At 45.3% G+C, this 12,935-nt stretch overlaps 1 protein-coding gene across 2 annotated transcripts in view; it reads left to right on the top strand.

Moving 5' to 3' along the window:
- Positions 1-12,208, top strand: part of LOC147426846 (putative cyclic nucleotide-gated ion channel 20, chloroplastic) — a 114,931-nt gene extending 102,723 nt beyond the window's left edge. Inside the window, exons 10-13 of one of the 2 annotated variants that reach the window (XM_086498511.1) lie at positions 7,055-7,301; positions 7,381-7,540; positions 10,789-10,857; positions 11,947-12,208. In XM_086498511.1, the coding sequence (XP_086354637.1) occupies positions 7,055-7,301; positions 7,381-7,540; positions 10,789-10,857; positions 11,947-12,193 (723 nt within the window). In that variant the 3' untranslated portion in view covers positions 12,194-12,208. Of the gene's footprint in view, positions 1-7,054; positions 7,302-7,380; positions 7,541-10,788; positions 11,219-11,946 lie in introns of those variants that run through there. The other variant, XM_086498510.1, reaches the window with a different exon arrangement.
- The last annotated feature ends 727 nt before the right edge of the window (positions 12,209-12,935 follow it).

Below are 12,935 nucleotides of genomic sequence, written 5' to 3'. Positions count from 1 at the left end.
AGCACTGGTTAGGCGGGTTAGGGGTTGAGCCACCTGTGCATATATGCGTATAAACCTGCGATGATAACCTGTGTGGCCTACAAAGCTTTGTACCCCTTTTGGGTTGATGGGAGGTGGTAACTTTAAGATTGCCACGATCTTCTCTGGGTCAGGCGCTAAACTTTTAGCAGACACCACATGGCCTAGAAGTGTGCCTTCAGTAACCAAAAAATGACATTTGTTAGGATTTAGCTTTAGGTGTGCCTCTCTACACCTGAGGAAGACAGCAGAGAGCTGAGCGAGATGTTCCTCTAGGTTTTCCACTAGGGTTGAACATTGAGCACCTGAGAAGGTCGAAAAATCGTCCATGAAGATGCGAAGATGATCCGTAAGCAGAGGACAAAAAATGAGATATACCGCCCTATTGGAAGAGGGTGGGGCATTTTTCAACCCAAAAGACATTCGAGTGTAGATAAAAATACCCCAGGGAGTCACAAAGGCCGTTTTCAGCTGATCACCTGGATGGATGCCCAACTGATTGTATCCACTAAACCCATCCATGAAACTGTACAATATGTGCCCTGCTACATCTTCGAGCACACGCTCAGTGAAAGGTGTTGGGAAACCATTTGGGATAGTTACCTTATTCAGAACACGGTAATCTACGCACACACGGATTTTGTTGGACTGCTTCTTAGGCGCTATCACCATGGGTGATAACCACTTAGAGTGCTCCACAGGTACAATGATCCCTACCTCTTGCATTTTTTCTAACTCTGCCTTGACCCCCTCAGCATACTTCGGGTTGAGCTTGTAAGCTTGGCCTCTTACAGGCTTAGCCCCTTCAACCAGAGGTATAGTATGGACACCCAATTTTGGTGGAATCCCCTCTAAATCCTTGTAGGACCGAGCAAAAACATCTTTAAAAGAGTGTATCAAAGAGACTACCTAATTGAGTAATGCGGGATGCTCCCATAACCAAGCTGCTAACAGTACGTGCTGAGGCTGGTCAGGATCTCCCAGGTTGACTTCTCTGACCGGGTCCAGGGGTGTAGCTGGAGAGGGTGCTTCTGAAGATGAGAGGTGAGCTGCCTCCTGGAGCTTCAAGACATCATGTGCAGGTGTTTGATCGATTGGAAACTCTGCATACTCTTCTTGTAACCATCCCTGTGGGAGCTCTTCGAAGGGTAAATCTTCAGACCCAGACATGACAGAGTGCTTTTGTAGGGGGTCCGACTTGGGAGAGGCTACAGGAAGGGGGAAATCTTTGGCGAGTGGATGCAGAGGAGATTTCTTCCCCCTTCGGTGATGTGTTATAGGTTCCCCAAGACCGAGGGCTTCCATCGGCGGTTCATTCGAAGCATGAGAATTTGGGGCTGACACACTTACTTCTTCGATTGTTGTACTGTCCGCTGTAGGACTTTGGACATCTGTGTCCTCCTGAGGAGTTTGAAGAGAGAGTGTTACCGGCGGCACATGTGAGTTATGAATAGAGACCATGTAGCATGGCATCGATGTGGTAGCTTCCAACCACTGTAGCAGGTCCTCGTCAGACCCGTCAGGTGGGATGGGCTGCTCAAGGTCAGGGTTGGACTGTATTGACAATGAGCTGTGATGAGCCACTGGATCCATCCCTCCTTCAAGCCGGATTGGTTTCATTTGGGAGCCGGGAGTATGTATCCACATGGCGTCGTTCCCCCAATCATGAAGTGCCTTAGTATGCCGCAACCATGGTCTACCAATCAGTAAAGGGAATCCTCCCTCCATCTGAGGAAGACTGACCACCACAAAATCCAAGCTAAATATGAAGTCTTGTACCTTCAAAGGCACCTTCTCTACTATGCCCACAGGATAGACTGTCCTCTGGTTTGCCAATGTAACAGTGAACGGAGCAGGGCGAGTAGGCTGCAGACCTAAGGATGACATGGTAAATTCAGGCATCAAATTGATTCCAGACCCACCATCCACTATGACGCCTGATAATGACTGCCCAAGAATAGATACAGTAAGACGTGGACTTTTATAGTCGGTGAGGGGAGCAGTTGGATATGAAATCATGTAGGACTCCAAGGGCTGCACAGGTAGGTGCCCGCCACTAGGCCCTGTACCAGGGTAGAAGACTGAATTATTGAGAGGGTGTCACTTCTAAGGGTTGCATCTAGCCGGAGCATCTCATCAAGAGACACTTGCTGAAATGTGTTCTTCAAGATTGCTTCCGCTGTGGGTCTAGCTCCTACAACCTAGGTCTCCTCGGAAACTTTGACCTGTTGCAAGTCAGCTACTATTGCCAGGAAGGCTCCATCAATGTCCGAAAGCGTAAAGATTGGCCTATTCTTTGCACCACTTATGGGTGCGACATTTTGAACAGGTTGCGGAAGGGTTGGACAGGATGGTCCCGTTGGCAAACTTAAACCCAGGGCTGCTCTTTGTGCTCGAGTGAGCACCCCAGCAGGCTCTGCTGCTGTTGTGGCTGAACTGTATGTGTAGCAGGTGATGGCTGAGGGGTGGTGTTCACTGTGATTAGATTGATTTTCGGAAATGTAAACTCTTGTTGGTTTTGATTCGGGCCTGAGGATGAGGATGCCCTTTGTTTGGGACAATCTTTACTGTAGTGGTCCTTAGACTCCGGACAATGTCTGCAGGGAGGAGACCCTTCAGGTAAAGGACACTTACTTTGGTAATGGCCATATTCACCGCATCTGTAGCATAAGATTGGCCGATTAGACGGACGAAACGGGGGACGAGGTGGTCGCTGCTCTTGTTGTTGCATGGTGCTGGAGGCTGAGGTGTAGAAGCTTTGGGGAACTGAGGGAGTACTAGCATGATAAAAGCTGAGGGGTGCAAAGTTGTTGTGCATACCTTGCTGCATAGGGGGTGTTGTCAACAGAGGAGGCAATGGGTTTTGATGGCCATAGGGTGAGAGCATGTTGGATGCAGGTGCTAGCCCTTGTTGGAGAGAAGGACCTAGACTTTGTTGTAGTTGCTGCAATCCTTTGATATAGTAACAATCCTTATCTTCGTGCCCAGATTTTTCGCAGAAGTGGCAATAAGCCCGAAGGGGACAGTCCTGTGGAGGATGACCAGGAGAGCGACAAGAGCTGCACCATACCATAGCTTTAGTCTCCTGCTGAGACCGAAGCTCTTCTAGTTCTCTCTTGATTTGATCCAAACCCTCAAGGTGCGATGGTTTCTCTTGTCTCAGAGAGATTGATTTCTCTTCTTGGAGGGCGCGTTGTAGTTTGAGGGCTTCGAGTTCCGTGCGCAAGAAAGTCAAAGGATCAGCAGGACTACCTTCGGAGCACACAGAGGGAGTATCTATGTGAGGAGAGTTGTTGAATAGCTTCCTAGCCCCCTCTATTCTAGTAGCAGCTGCGATGAATTCCTCCAGAGTGGCGTCAGGTCGGAGGCTCTCCCGGAGTTTTTGCTGAGAGGTTTTGGAAGCGCCTTCTCCACCCACTTCTTAACCATGAATTCACCGGGTTGCTGGGGAAGCTTGGCAACCAGAGACTTGGTTTTGGTCATAAGCTCTGGAAAAGTCTCCTCTCGCTGGAGCACCATGTTGGCCAACTCATCCAACACTTTCTCTTGGTAGTCGCCCGGCGTGAAAGCTGCACAGGACTGTTTGCTTAAGTCTGCCCAAGTTGCAAAATGATTCTCTGCAAACTGGCTGTACCATTTGTCTGCTAAGCCGTCCAAGGTGGATGGAAAAGGTACCAGATAAGCATCTTTCCTGTTAAGACCACGTCCTCTACAGAGAGATACGAACCTCCGTGCATGGTCGTCCGCATCTTCTGAGGAGAGTCCTTCGAAGGTGGGGAACTTGATGTTTACCTTGGCCAACACACTAGCCAACGCCTCCATAGCCCCTTGTTGAGCCTTTTGCTCAATAGCCTGCTGTAGCAGAATAGGAGAGAGCTTTGCTGGAGAAGGTGATCTGGAAGATGTGGAACCGGATGAAGGAATGGGGGATGTCGTATGTGGTGGTATGGTTGATGAGGTTAATGGACTTCTACTAGATACCACAGGGCGTCTTCGGTTATAGTGCTTCAAAGGGCTCAGTAGTGCGCTTTGACGCTCAACTGACCGCCTTGTATGTGTCATGCAATGAACAACACATGTCTAAGACAGAACAAATGAGGATAGTGACTAGACCACCTGGTCCAGGACCAGTGACTAGACCACCTAGCTGGCAGGACGAGGAGGGCTGGACCAGGGCGAGGACTAGACCAGGACCAAGGACCAGGGACGAGGACTAGGACTGGTTGGACCAGGGCGAGAGAGGACCAAACCAGCAGACTATCTACACAGTGTAAGCAAGTGTGCAGAGCTAGGTAACAACCGATTAGCTTCACGATTTTATCTCCACAAGAGTGAGACTTCCTTTGAGGTCCCACCGTGATCGCCAAAATGAGAGCACCTGTAGTGCGGATAATGTGTCGTGCTCTCTACAGTGGGTGGTCCTCAGTGCAATGTGCGTGACAATCTCACTCAAACAGACTGAATCTCCCTCAAACAGACTGAACAGAAAGGAAACAATAGATGTCAATAGAGCTCACAAAGACACAACAGCAGACTAGAACATATGACTCGACTATCTCAAAGACTGATACAGACTCTGGCGTGTCAGCACACTCAGCTCCAGCCCAAGACTCACAGGTACAATGGGGGTATCGAGGCTCAGATGTGCCGGGATGGTGAAGACGTGCTCTGTGTAAAGACCCACTCTAGACGACTACGTACAAGATCATACCACTGGCCCAAAACGACTACTCATATGTACAATCATCAAGAGTCACCAACGGCTCATAAAGAACATCATCTAAGTCTATCCCCACTGGGTGGCGGTGGTGATCTAGCCACGATGTCCACTAGACCACCCTATCCCTGCCACGTGTCTCTGCCCAAAGAGTCCGTCTAGTGTGAACCGACCAGACCAAAGACCAACTAACCAAAGCCCAACTGTAAACTACTGTCCTGTGAAAGTGACACTGTAGCTTGCTACAGATTGTTCTTACTCCTTTTGCTTCAGTTTTGTACTTGGTCTCTATCTGCACCTCCAATCCTTCATTGACATCGAAAACCTCCTGATTTTTAAAAGTGTCAATCACTTCATACATTTCCATAGAGCACACTTCCACAATATGGATTCCATCTTGCATGCTAGAATCCATTATAGCCTCAAGCTCATACATAGTATCTACATGAGAAACTTGTTCAAATATATTCACTATCCTCTGTGAAACCATTTGTCCTCATTTCTTTCTATACATTATATACTTAGTGTCGTGCACTTCTTTTTGTATCCTCGAGCTTCATAAAGCATACTGACCCATGCTCTGTTAACCCTTGAAAACTAGTAGAAATGGCTTCTTTTCGGTTTAGGTTAGATGAGAACCTTTCTCTTTTTGTAAATTCCAGTTTACAATGATACATGGTCAAAACCCCTAATCTCCATGTAGTCGCTGAACTCTTTGTTTGCCTTTGTTAGAGAATACTCTCAGAGACTCACGATTTCTCTCATGATTCACGCGCATAGAACTAAACAGCTCGTTTTCTATCTCTACTCCTAACGCCCTATGCTCAGCCAAGTGTGAGCATGGCCCTATGGTTAGGGCGGTTAAGGATTCGTGTACATTATGGAAAATATGAACCCCAAATGGGCCCTTTAGGGTCAAAGATGATTTTGGAATATACTATCTACACCAATGAGAAGGGGCTTGTGGCCAAGGTCCCACCAATTTTTGCATTTTTTCGAATGGCCATAACTTGAGTATTTTAACTTCAAATTTTTCGGGACAATAGTGCATTTGGAGCGCATTGACGAGCTCTTTCCATAGATATGTTACATTAAATAGGTTCGAGGTACGTAGATATGGGCTATCCATGCCCCCCCTATTATGTCCTATTGTTGATTGAAATCTGATTGGTTGCTCTTACAAGGTCCCGTTGGGGTTCATATTTTTCCTAATGAAATAGGACCCTAGGCTCAATTGTGATCTATCTTGTGTGATCTCCACACTTGGACGCTAGGCCCTTGGCAACTCTACCCGCATACTTGTGTGGTGTGGGCTTGGTGGTATGGGACATCAGCCCTTGTGGTAGAGGCTAGCCCAATGGTTGCAGGATCCTAGGCTTGGAGGTGAGTCCGTATTGGCTTTATGGCTGGGAAGTGAGCCTAATGTCCACTCTTTACACTCTTTAATGCGTGAATATGGCTTGTGGCATGTCATGGGTGTAGGATGGATCCGACACGGAACTAACAATACTGATCTTTTGTGAGACTAAAGAAGAACACTAGAAGCACCTGGATTTAAGTTGAGGAAGCACAAACTTTGTATCATTGTTAAGAAGAGAGAATTTTTTTAACAAAGATCCATTGTTTCGGCCATGTAGTCTGATCATTTGTCATGGTATTAGTTGCACATATTATCAGCACGGGCAGTTTTTAATTTCTCATCATATTATGCACTTGATACCCTTTTATACGCTCAACCAATCTAGTTGTCAAGTTCCCTTGGTCTGTATCCCATATCATCCGGTGGGAGATCTTTTAGATGTCCAATTGCCCTAGCATGGGATTTGAAACGTTTGCATGAGATATTTGTTATCTGCTGCCATCCTTCCTCCTTCTTTCTATAGGTAGGTGAAAGCACAATCTTATGCGAGCTGTCGAATTCTATTGGGCACCCAATATTTGATAACCTTGCAATATAAACCAAGAAATTGATATGTGGCTTTATGCTGAACCATTTGCTATGTTTTGACTTTGGAATTACAGTTCAGTATAAGTGTCTATGCTTTCAATCATGGATCAAGTGTGTTACACCTAAAAATTGTAATATCTCTTAGTAAGACCTCAAATGAAAGTTTTAAATTATGTAGAAATTATGGTGGTGGTTGTATGGTGGGCGGCACACAAACTATACTAACGTGAAAATACAAAATTCATCTAAATAATGGAGTGAAGAGAGCAGCACGTGCTGTAGGGAAACGTTTTTTTTTAATGTGATGAGAAATCAGTGTGCTTTTTGGGATCAATCACTGCTTATGGATGCTAAGTTCTTCTTTCATGCAGGTGCGTATCTTCAAGTTCATGGAGGATGACGTTCTAGATGCCATCCTAGAGCGCTTGCAGCAAAAAGTATATATTGAGCGAAGTGTAATAATGCGGCCTCATTACCCTGTGGAGCAGATGCTGTTCATCTTGCGTGGAAATCTAGTAAGCATTGGGGATGATGGTAGCACCAATAAGCTGGATGGAGGAAGTTTCTGTGGTGAAGAGCTGTTGATACACTCTCTTAAGCGGGCTGCTATCCAACCCGGTAGACATTATACTTCTTTGTTCTGTTTAAGGTTGAGGAATTAGGTCAGTACTTGAACTTGTGTGGTATTTGCATGCAGATTCTGTGAGCAGTCGGTCAAAATTGAAAGTATTTTCAGAAAGAAAGGTTGAGTGTCTCACCAATGTTGAAGCTTTTTCTTTAAAAGCAGAGGATCTGGAATTTGTTGTTAACCATTTTAGCCGTCATATGAGGAACCCGAAAGTTCAAGGTGCAATCAGGTGTGTTTTGCATGCTTTAGTTTCCCGTCCTGATCTAAGTACTCATGACTTCAAATCTTTAAGGTGTTACTGTATTTCTCTTTCAGTCAGCAAACTGTGAACATCTAGATCTCTGTGACTGCTAGAAAAGGATTCTAACCTGTTGTAGCAAATAGAGTTGTGAACTCGCATAATTAGCAGCTCCAGCTTGGACCACAAGAAAAAAAAAAACCTAACTTTAAACATTTCTTTTTTTCTTTTTGTTCAGTTTCTTTTGAACTGAAATTTTTGGCAAAAAAAGAACACAAATGTGGAACCTTTAGAGTGGTGAAATGCCTTTGGCAAAGACACTTTGCTAAGCCGACACTGTGTAGCGGAGATAATGTGTCGTGCTCTCTACAATGGGTGCTCCTCAGTGCAATATGCATGAAACCTCACTCCAACAGAATGAAAACACTGAAAACGATGAACAACAGAGCAAACATAGCGACTCAACAGTAGACCTGAAAAGCATGGGACTCAACTAACTCAAATGAACCAGTACAGACTTTGGCATGGCAGCACACTCAGCTGCAAGCCCAGAACTCACGGCTACAATGGGGGTGTCGAGGCTCAAATGTGTAGGGATGGTGCAGACGTGCTGTGCCTGAACTCCAAACACTAGACTCAAGACGCCCGACCACACAAAAGTAGATGATAATCCTCCTGTATCCAACGATTGGAACCAACCACACACATGTATCTCCTAAAGAGCCACCAACGGCTAGCAGATGCCAATCCCCAGCTAAGCCCAATCTCCAAACTGAGGTGGTGGTGATCTAGCCACGGTGTCCACTAGAACACCATCCGTATCCCTTGCCACGTGTCACTGCCAAGCGAGAGTCCGTCCAATGTGAACTCAAGCCCAACTGCAACTAACTGCTTGTCCTGTGCCAGTGATAGCCCTGCTACACACTGACGCTGAGTCTTGGCATGGGGCACACTTGCACTTAGCTATAACAGCCCTTCTGCACACCAAATTACACCCCCACCCCCTCCCCTTCCCATTAGGGTCACAATGAGCCTGACACCACCTGTTTAGCACTCTTTGGACACTTGCTCACATTGCGAAGCTTAGATGTGACTAGGACTAGTAGACATGATGTTGATAGATAGTAGACTAGATCTAGAGCAGACATAGATATCACCAGCACTGAAGCATGACACCAATCATATAGGTGCTGAAAACTCATTCACCAAAAACTGCTACTACTGGTTTATTTGGTGCAAATGACAGCTTATCTCAATCGTTGAAACCAGGGTGTACTTGGCCACAATACGGGAGCAAGGGATTAAAGACATGATAAAAAATACCAATTTAGGTACAATACATATTTTCTTTTGATTAAACTACCACTTTGAGAGAAGAACACTGTGAGCAGGTTCAGGGAGGGCCGGGAGAAGCTCAAGAGGAGCTGCTTGCACTGATATGGAAATGTATGGAGTATAGCTGAGACAAACCATGGCTGAGGGTATATTAGATGGTAAACTCAAGGAAGAGATAAAGTCATTTGGCACCAAATTCGTACCGATGTTTGTGTTACACAAGTTCCATTCTTGCTGAGGAAATTGCTCTTACTTTTGGGTGTAGAAAGATCTTATGGACACTGAGTAAATACAGTGGCTATATATAGGGGATTGTGAGAATGGATATATATTCTCTCTCACACTTTTTTTTTAGTAAATCTTGTTGATTTAAATTACGAGCGGGAAACTTCAAAGCAAGGAAAACCCACCAAGCAGAAAAGATACAAAAAGTGGAGCAACATAAGGCTCCAAGGGCTAGAAACAGTCAAAGTAAATCCTATAGGCATCAAGAGTGATGCCCCCAGCATCATAAGCAAAATGCAACGCCTGACCCAACGAAAATTTGAAGTAGGGGAACGGATCAACAGCAATGCCTTGAAACATCAAGGAGTTGCGGTGGTGCCAGATGGTCCACAGAACCCAAAATTTGACCCAACCAAAAAAGACTGTAAACTGAGACTGCAGAGACCGAAGCTCCCCAAAAAGCCAAAACCGCCTATGGAAAGTGGCGGAGGAAAATGCAACCAAAGAGCAGCTGACACCTGTCAAATGAAGGACCGGGAACGGCGACAACCCCACAATAAGTGCGGCACAGTCTCCTCAGCATCATGACATCTGAGACAATGAGGAGACGCAATTTGCCGAGCACGCAACAAGCTGCCAACAGGTAAAACTCCAACCAAGAAGTGCCACATGAATCCTTCAAAGGTAGATGATTTCACCAGATACCAGCGAAGGTTCGCTTCCACCATAAGGCTACTTTGGAGAGGGACCACAGCTGATTACCATGCCGCACAATTTTGTAGTGGGCTCTTGAACCCAGAAGTTGCGCTTAAGCAAGAGAACACACATCCTTCATCTCGGATCACCATATTTTAAAAATGACATCCGAGCAGCAATTTGCACCAATGATTGTTCTAGGTAAGAGGTTAGCTCTCTAAAGAGTCTTGATGTCACTGGCTAATCAGGTTTGTTGTCTCACTAGATGGTTGTTGCCTCATGCTGGTGCTTCTCAATTGAAGCATCTGAAAATTGAAGATTGAAGACAACGACATCAAAAAATTGAAGATCGGCTATCAGCTTTGTTAGGGAATGATTTGATGGATTACAAATGAAATAATGTTGTCGTGAAGAGAAATGCGAAGATTGACTTTCTATACTTACTGTACTCAATTTATGCATCTATTTCAATTTTTGAGCATAGGAGAGTATAGAGCTTCCTTAGACAAAGCTATATGGGGATTAGAGTTCAAGCATGTAGTGCTAGCAGAGACCTAGTATGCAGGATGACAGCAGTAAGAGGAACTACTCTTGGTATCTACCCCTGCAGAGCCTTGTTCTAGGAAGGTATAGGCATTACTATCTGAGGAAAGCTGGCCAATGAAAACCGCTGTATGATTTTTTTCCACTGCCAGCTCCCTGCTTTTTGAGATGCTTGATAGGAATGTGGGTGGATGACTCTTAATGGCTGCTTTAGCTTGAAAACAAAATTTGTGAAAGCCTTTGGTGTTCTTCAAGCTGTATGTGCATAGCCATTTTAGGTATTCTTTCTTGATAGGAGTGTTCAACTGAAGGAGATTTAAGCTCAACAATGTCCTTGCAACATCATAAAGTTTCTTCCCATCATCCTAAGTGTCTTAATTATCTAATCTTTACTCAAAGGTCATGTTCTGTGAAAGCATCTAAATCGGATTTTTTTGCAGGTATGAATCTCCATATTTCAAAACATTGGCAGCTCGTCGCATTCAAGCGGCATGGAAAGCGCGAAGACGGTGCAATAATCAGGGGGATAATGTTCACACAGAGCCATGTAGAACAGGGCATGCAAGGCGTTATTAAGGTTTTTGGTTCCATTCTTTCTTCCAGCCCTGAAATTTCCCGCCTCTTTGGTTTCTAATATATTGCTCGATCTTTGTGCTTGGGGCACATGGGTGTTTGCTGTTGTGGAATCTCCTATTTTAGCCTACTAGTCTGTAATGCCATGTTCAAGAGTGTGCTTTGGACTTATTTCTACTTATCACCTTTAAGCTCATGCTGCCTTTTGTACGATGTACCTTATTAGATGATCATGATAGAGGGCTTGGAAAAAAGACACTCTTACTTAATTGCATAACGGAAAATCAGTTGCAAAAATGTTGGATTGTTATACGTCTTTTGTGAAATTCATCGGTTATAATGCAGCTTGTGATTTGCATCGATCATCTTTACCTCAATTATCCTTCCTGTGCCTCTTTAACTCTTTTCATGTTGATCATCTCATAGATTTTGCATCCCATTTATAATATGTGTGTGTGTGTGTGTGTGTGGTGTGTCATATGATGGGTAACATTACGCATCTCTCTCTCTCTCTCTCTCTCTCTCTCTCTCTCTCTCTCGTGCCATGAGAAGGTACGCAAGCACAACTCTCTCTGTGAAGGGCAGCGCGAGGCATGGAAAGGTACGCAGGCACAACTCTCTCTCTCTCTCTCTCTCTCTCTCTCTAAAGGGCAGCGGGAGCACGCTGATGTGACTGCATAGGGCAGGAGGCTCGCGAACAAGCTGGCAGGGGGTAGGAGTAACAGGTTTCTCCACGTGCAGCCAGACAACACCGTCTAGTTCAGATCCCCAACCTTCGCTCCCACAGCAGCTCTCTCTTTATCGCTCTCAGCTCAGCGTGATAGAAGACATTAATGCTAAGTCTTCTATCGCAAAAATGTTTTATATTGCGTTTTCTCCCTCTCTCTCGATTAATTCTTCTATTACAAACATTAAGCCTTCTATCATAAACACTGTCTTTTATTGCGGAAATTGCACCGGGAGCTGAGCGCGCAGGGCTGGGGCTACTGAGCGCACAGGGCAGGGCTGTTGAGGTGAACGCGCAGGGGGTGTAGGGATTCTGCAAGGGGTGACTTGACGGCTGATTGGTTCGGCGAGAGCAAGGTGCCCGACGTGGAGAAAGTTCCGCAAAGACTAGTTGCAACAACTGGAGCACACACGGTTGTGGGGGAGTACACAGGTTTCAACGGGACAGCCCGACACCGCTCTGTGGTGCCAACAGGCCACGTGAGGCAACAAAAGCAACAGCAGGGCAGAAGCCTCACACAAGATGCTGGAGGATGGGACCAATGAGAGGACCTCAGGGATGATGATATCTATGAAACCCCACCTAAAATCAAAAGCGACATTTTAGGCGGAGGATTCGAGAGAGCACACTATCGCCAGGTTCTGTGAGAGCAGAGAAACTTTCTAGAGTCAAGGATGACTTAATGTTTAAGAAGGTACAGATGATGATTAAGGCAGAGCTAAGCTTTTTGAGGGGGTGACATTGAAAAACAGATGTATGCAAATGTGGAGACTTACAAAAAGGCTATGTATGCAGATATGAGAAAATAATTAAACAAAGAGATGCTTAGTAAGCGCAATGAGATGTACACACCAATGAACGCCGAAATGCAGACAATTGTGAGGACATAAGTGAATGTAATAAAATGTATGATGCAAAAAAGATTAGAGGATGCACTTGCTGCATTTGAATCGTGGAAATAAAAAATGGAAGAATGCATGAGTGAAAAGGATGCATTGATTGAAGCACTTTAGGGAGACCTCGCAGCTTGCAAAAATACCCCCGTAAAGGAGGGGAATAACCAACCCTCAGTGATAAAGGAGCTCGAAAGCATTAAGGAGCAGGTGAAAACTTTACGGGAAGAGGAAGAGCAAAAGGCACGAACAACCTCTTCATGGGCGGAGCACCTCTTCAAAACACAAGAGAAGGTTGATAAAGCTGAAAAGTGGATCGAGGACACAAAGAAAGGAAAAGATAAGATGCCTGACGCCACATTGACATCCACTATCATCAATATGATAATTGAGG

The sequence above is a fragment of the Adiantum capillus-veneris genome, chromosome 24 (assembly GCF_014529385.1).
Source record: "Adiantum capillus-veneris isolate H3 chromosome 24, ASM1452938v2, whole genome shotgun sequence".
NCBI classification, from domain to species: Eukaryota; Viridiplantae; Streptophyta; class Polypodiopsida; order Polypodiales; family Pteridaceae; genus Adiantum; species Adiantum capillus-veneris.
This window is presented reverse-complemented; position numbering and strand designations above follow the sequence as displayed.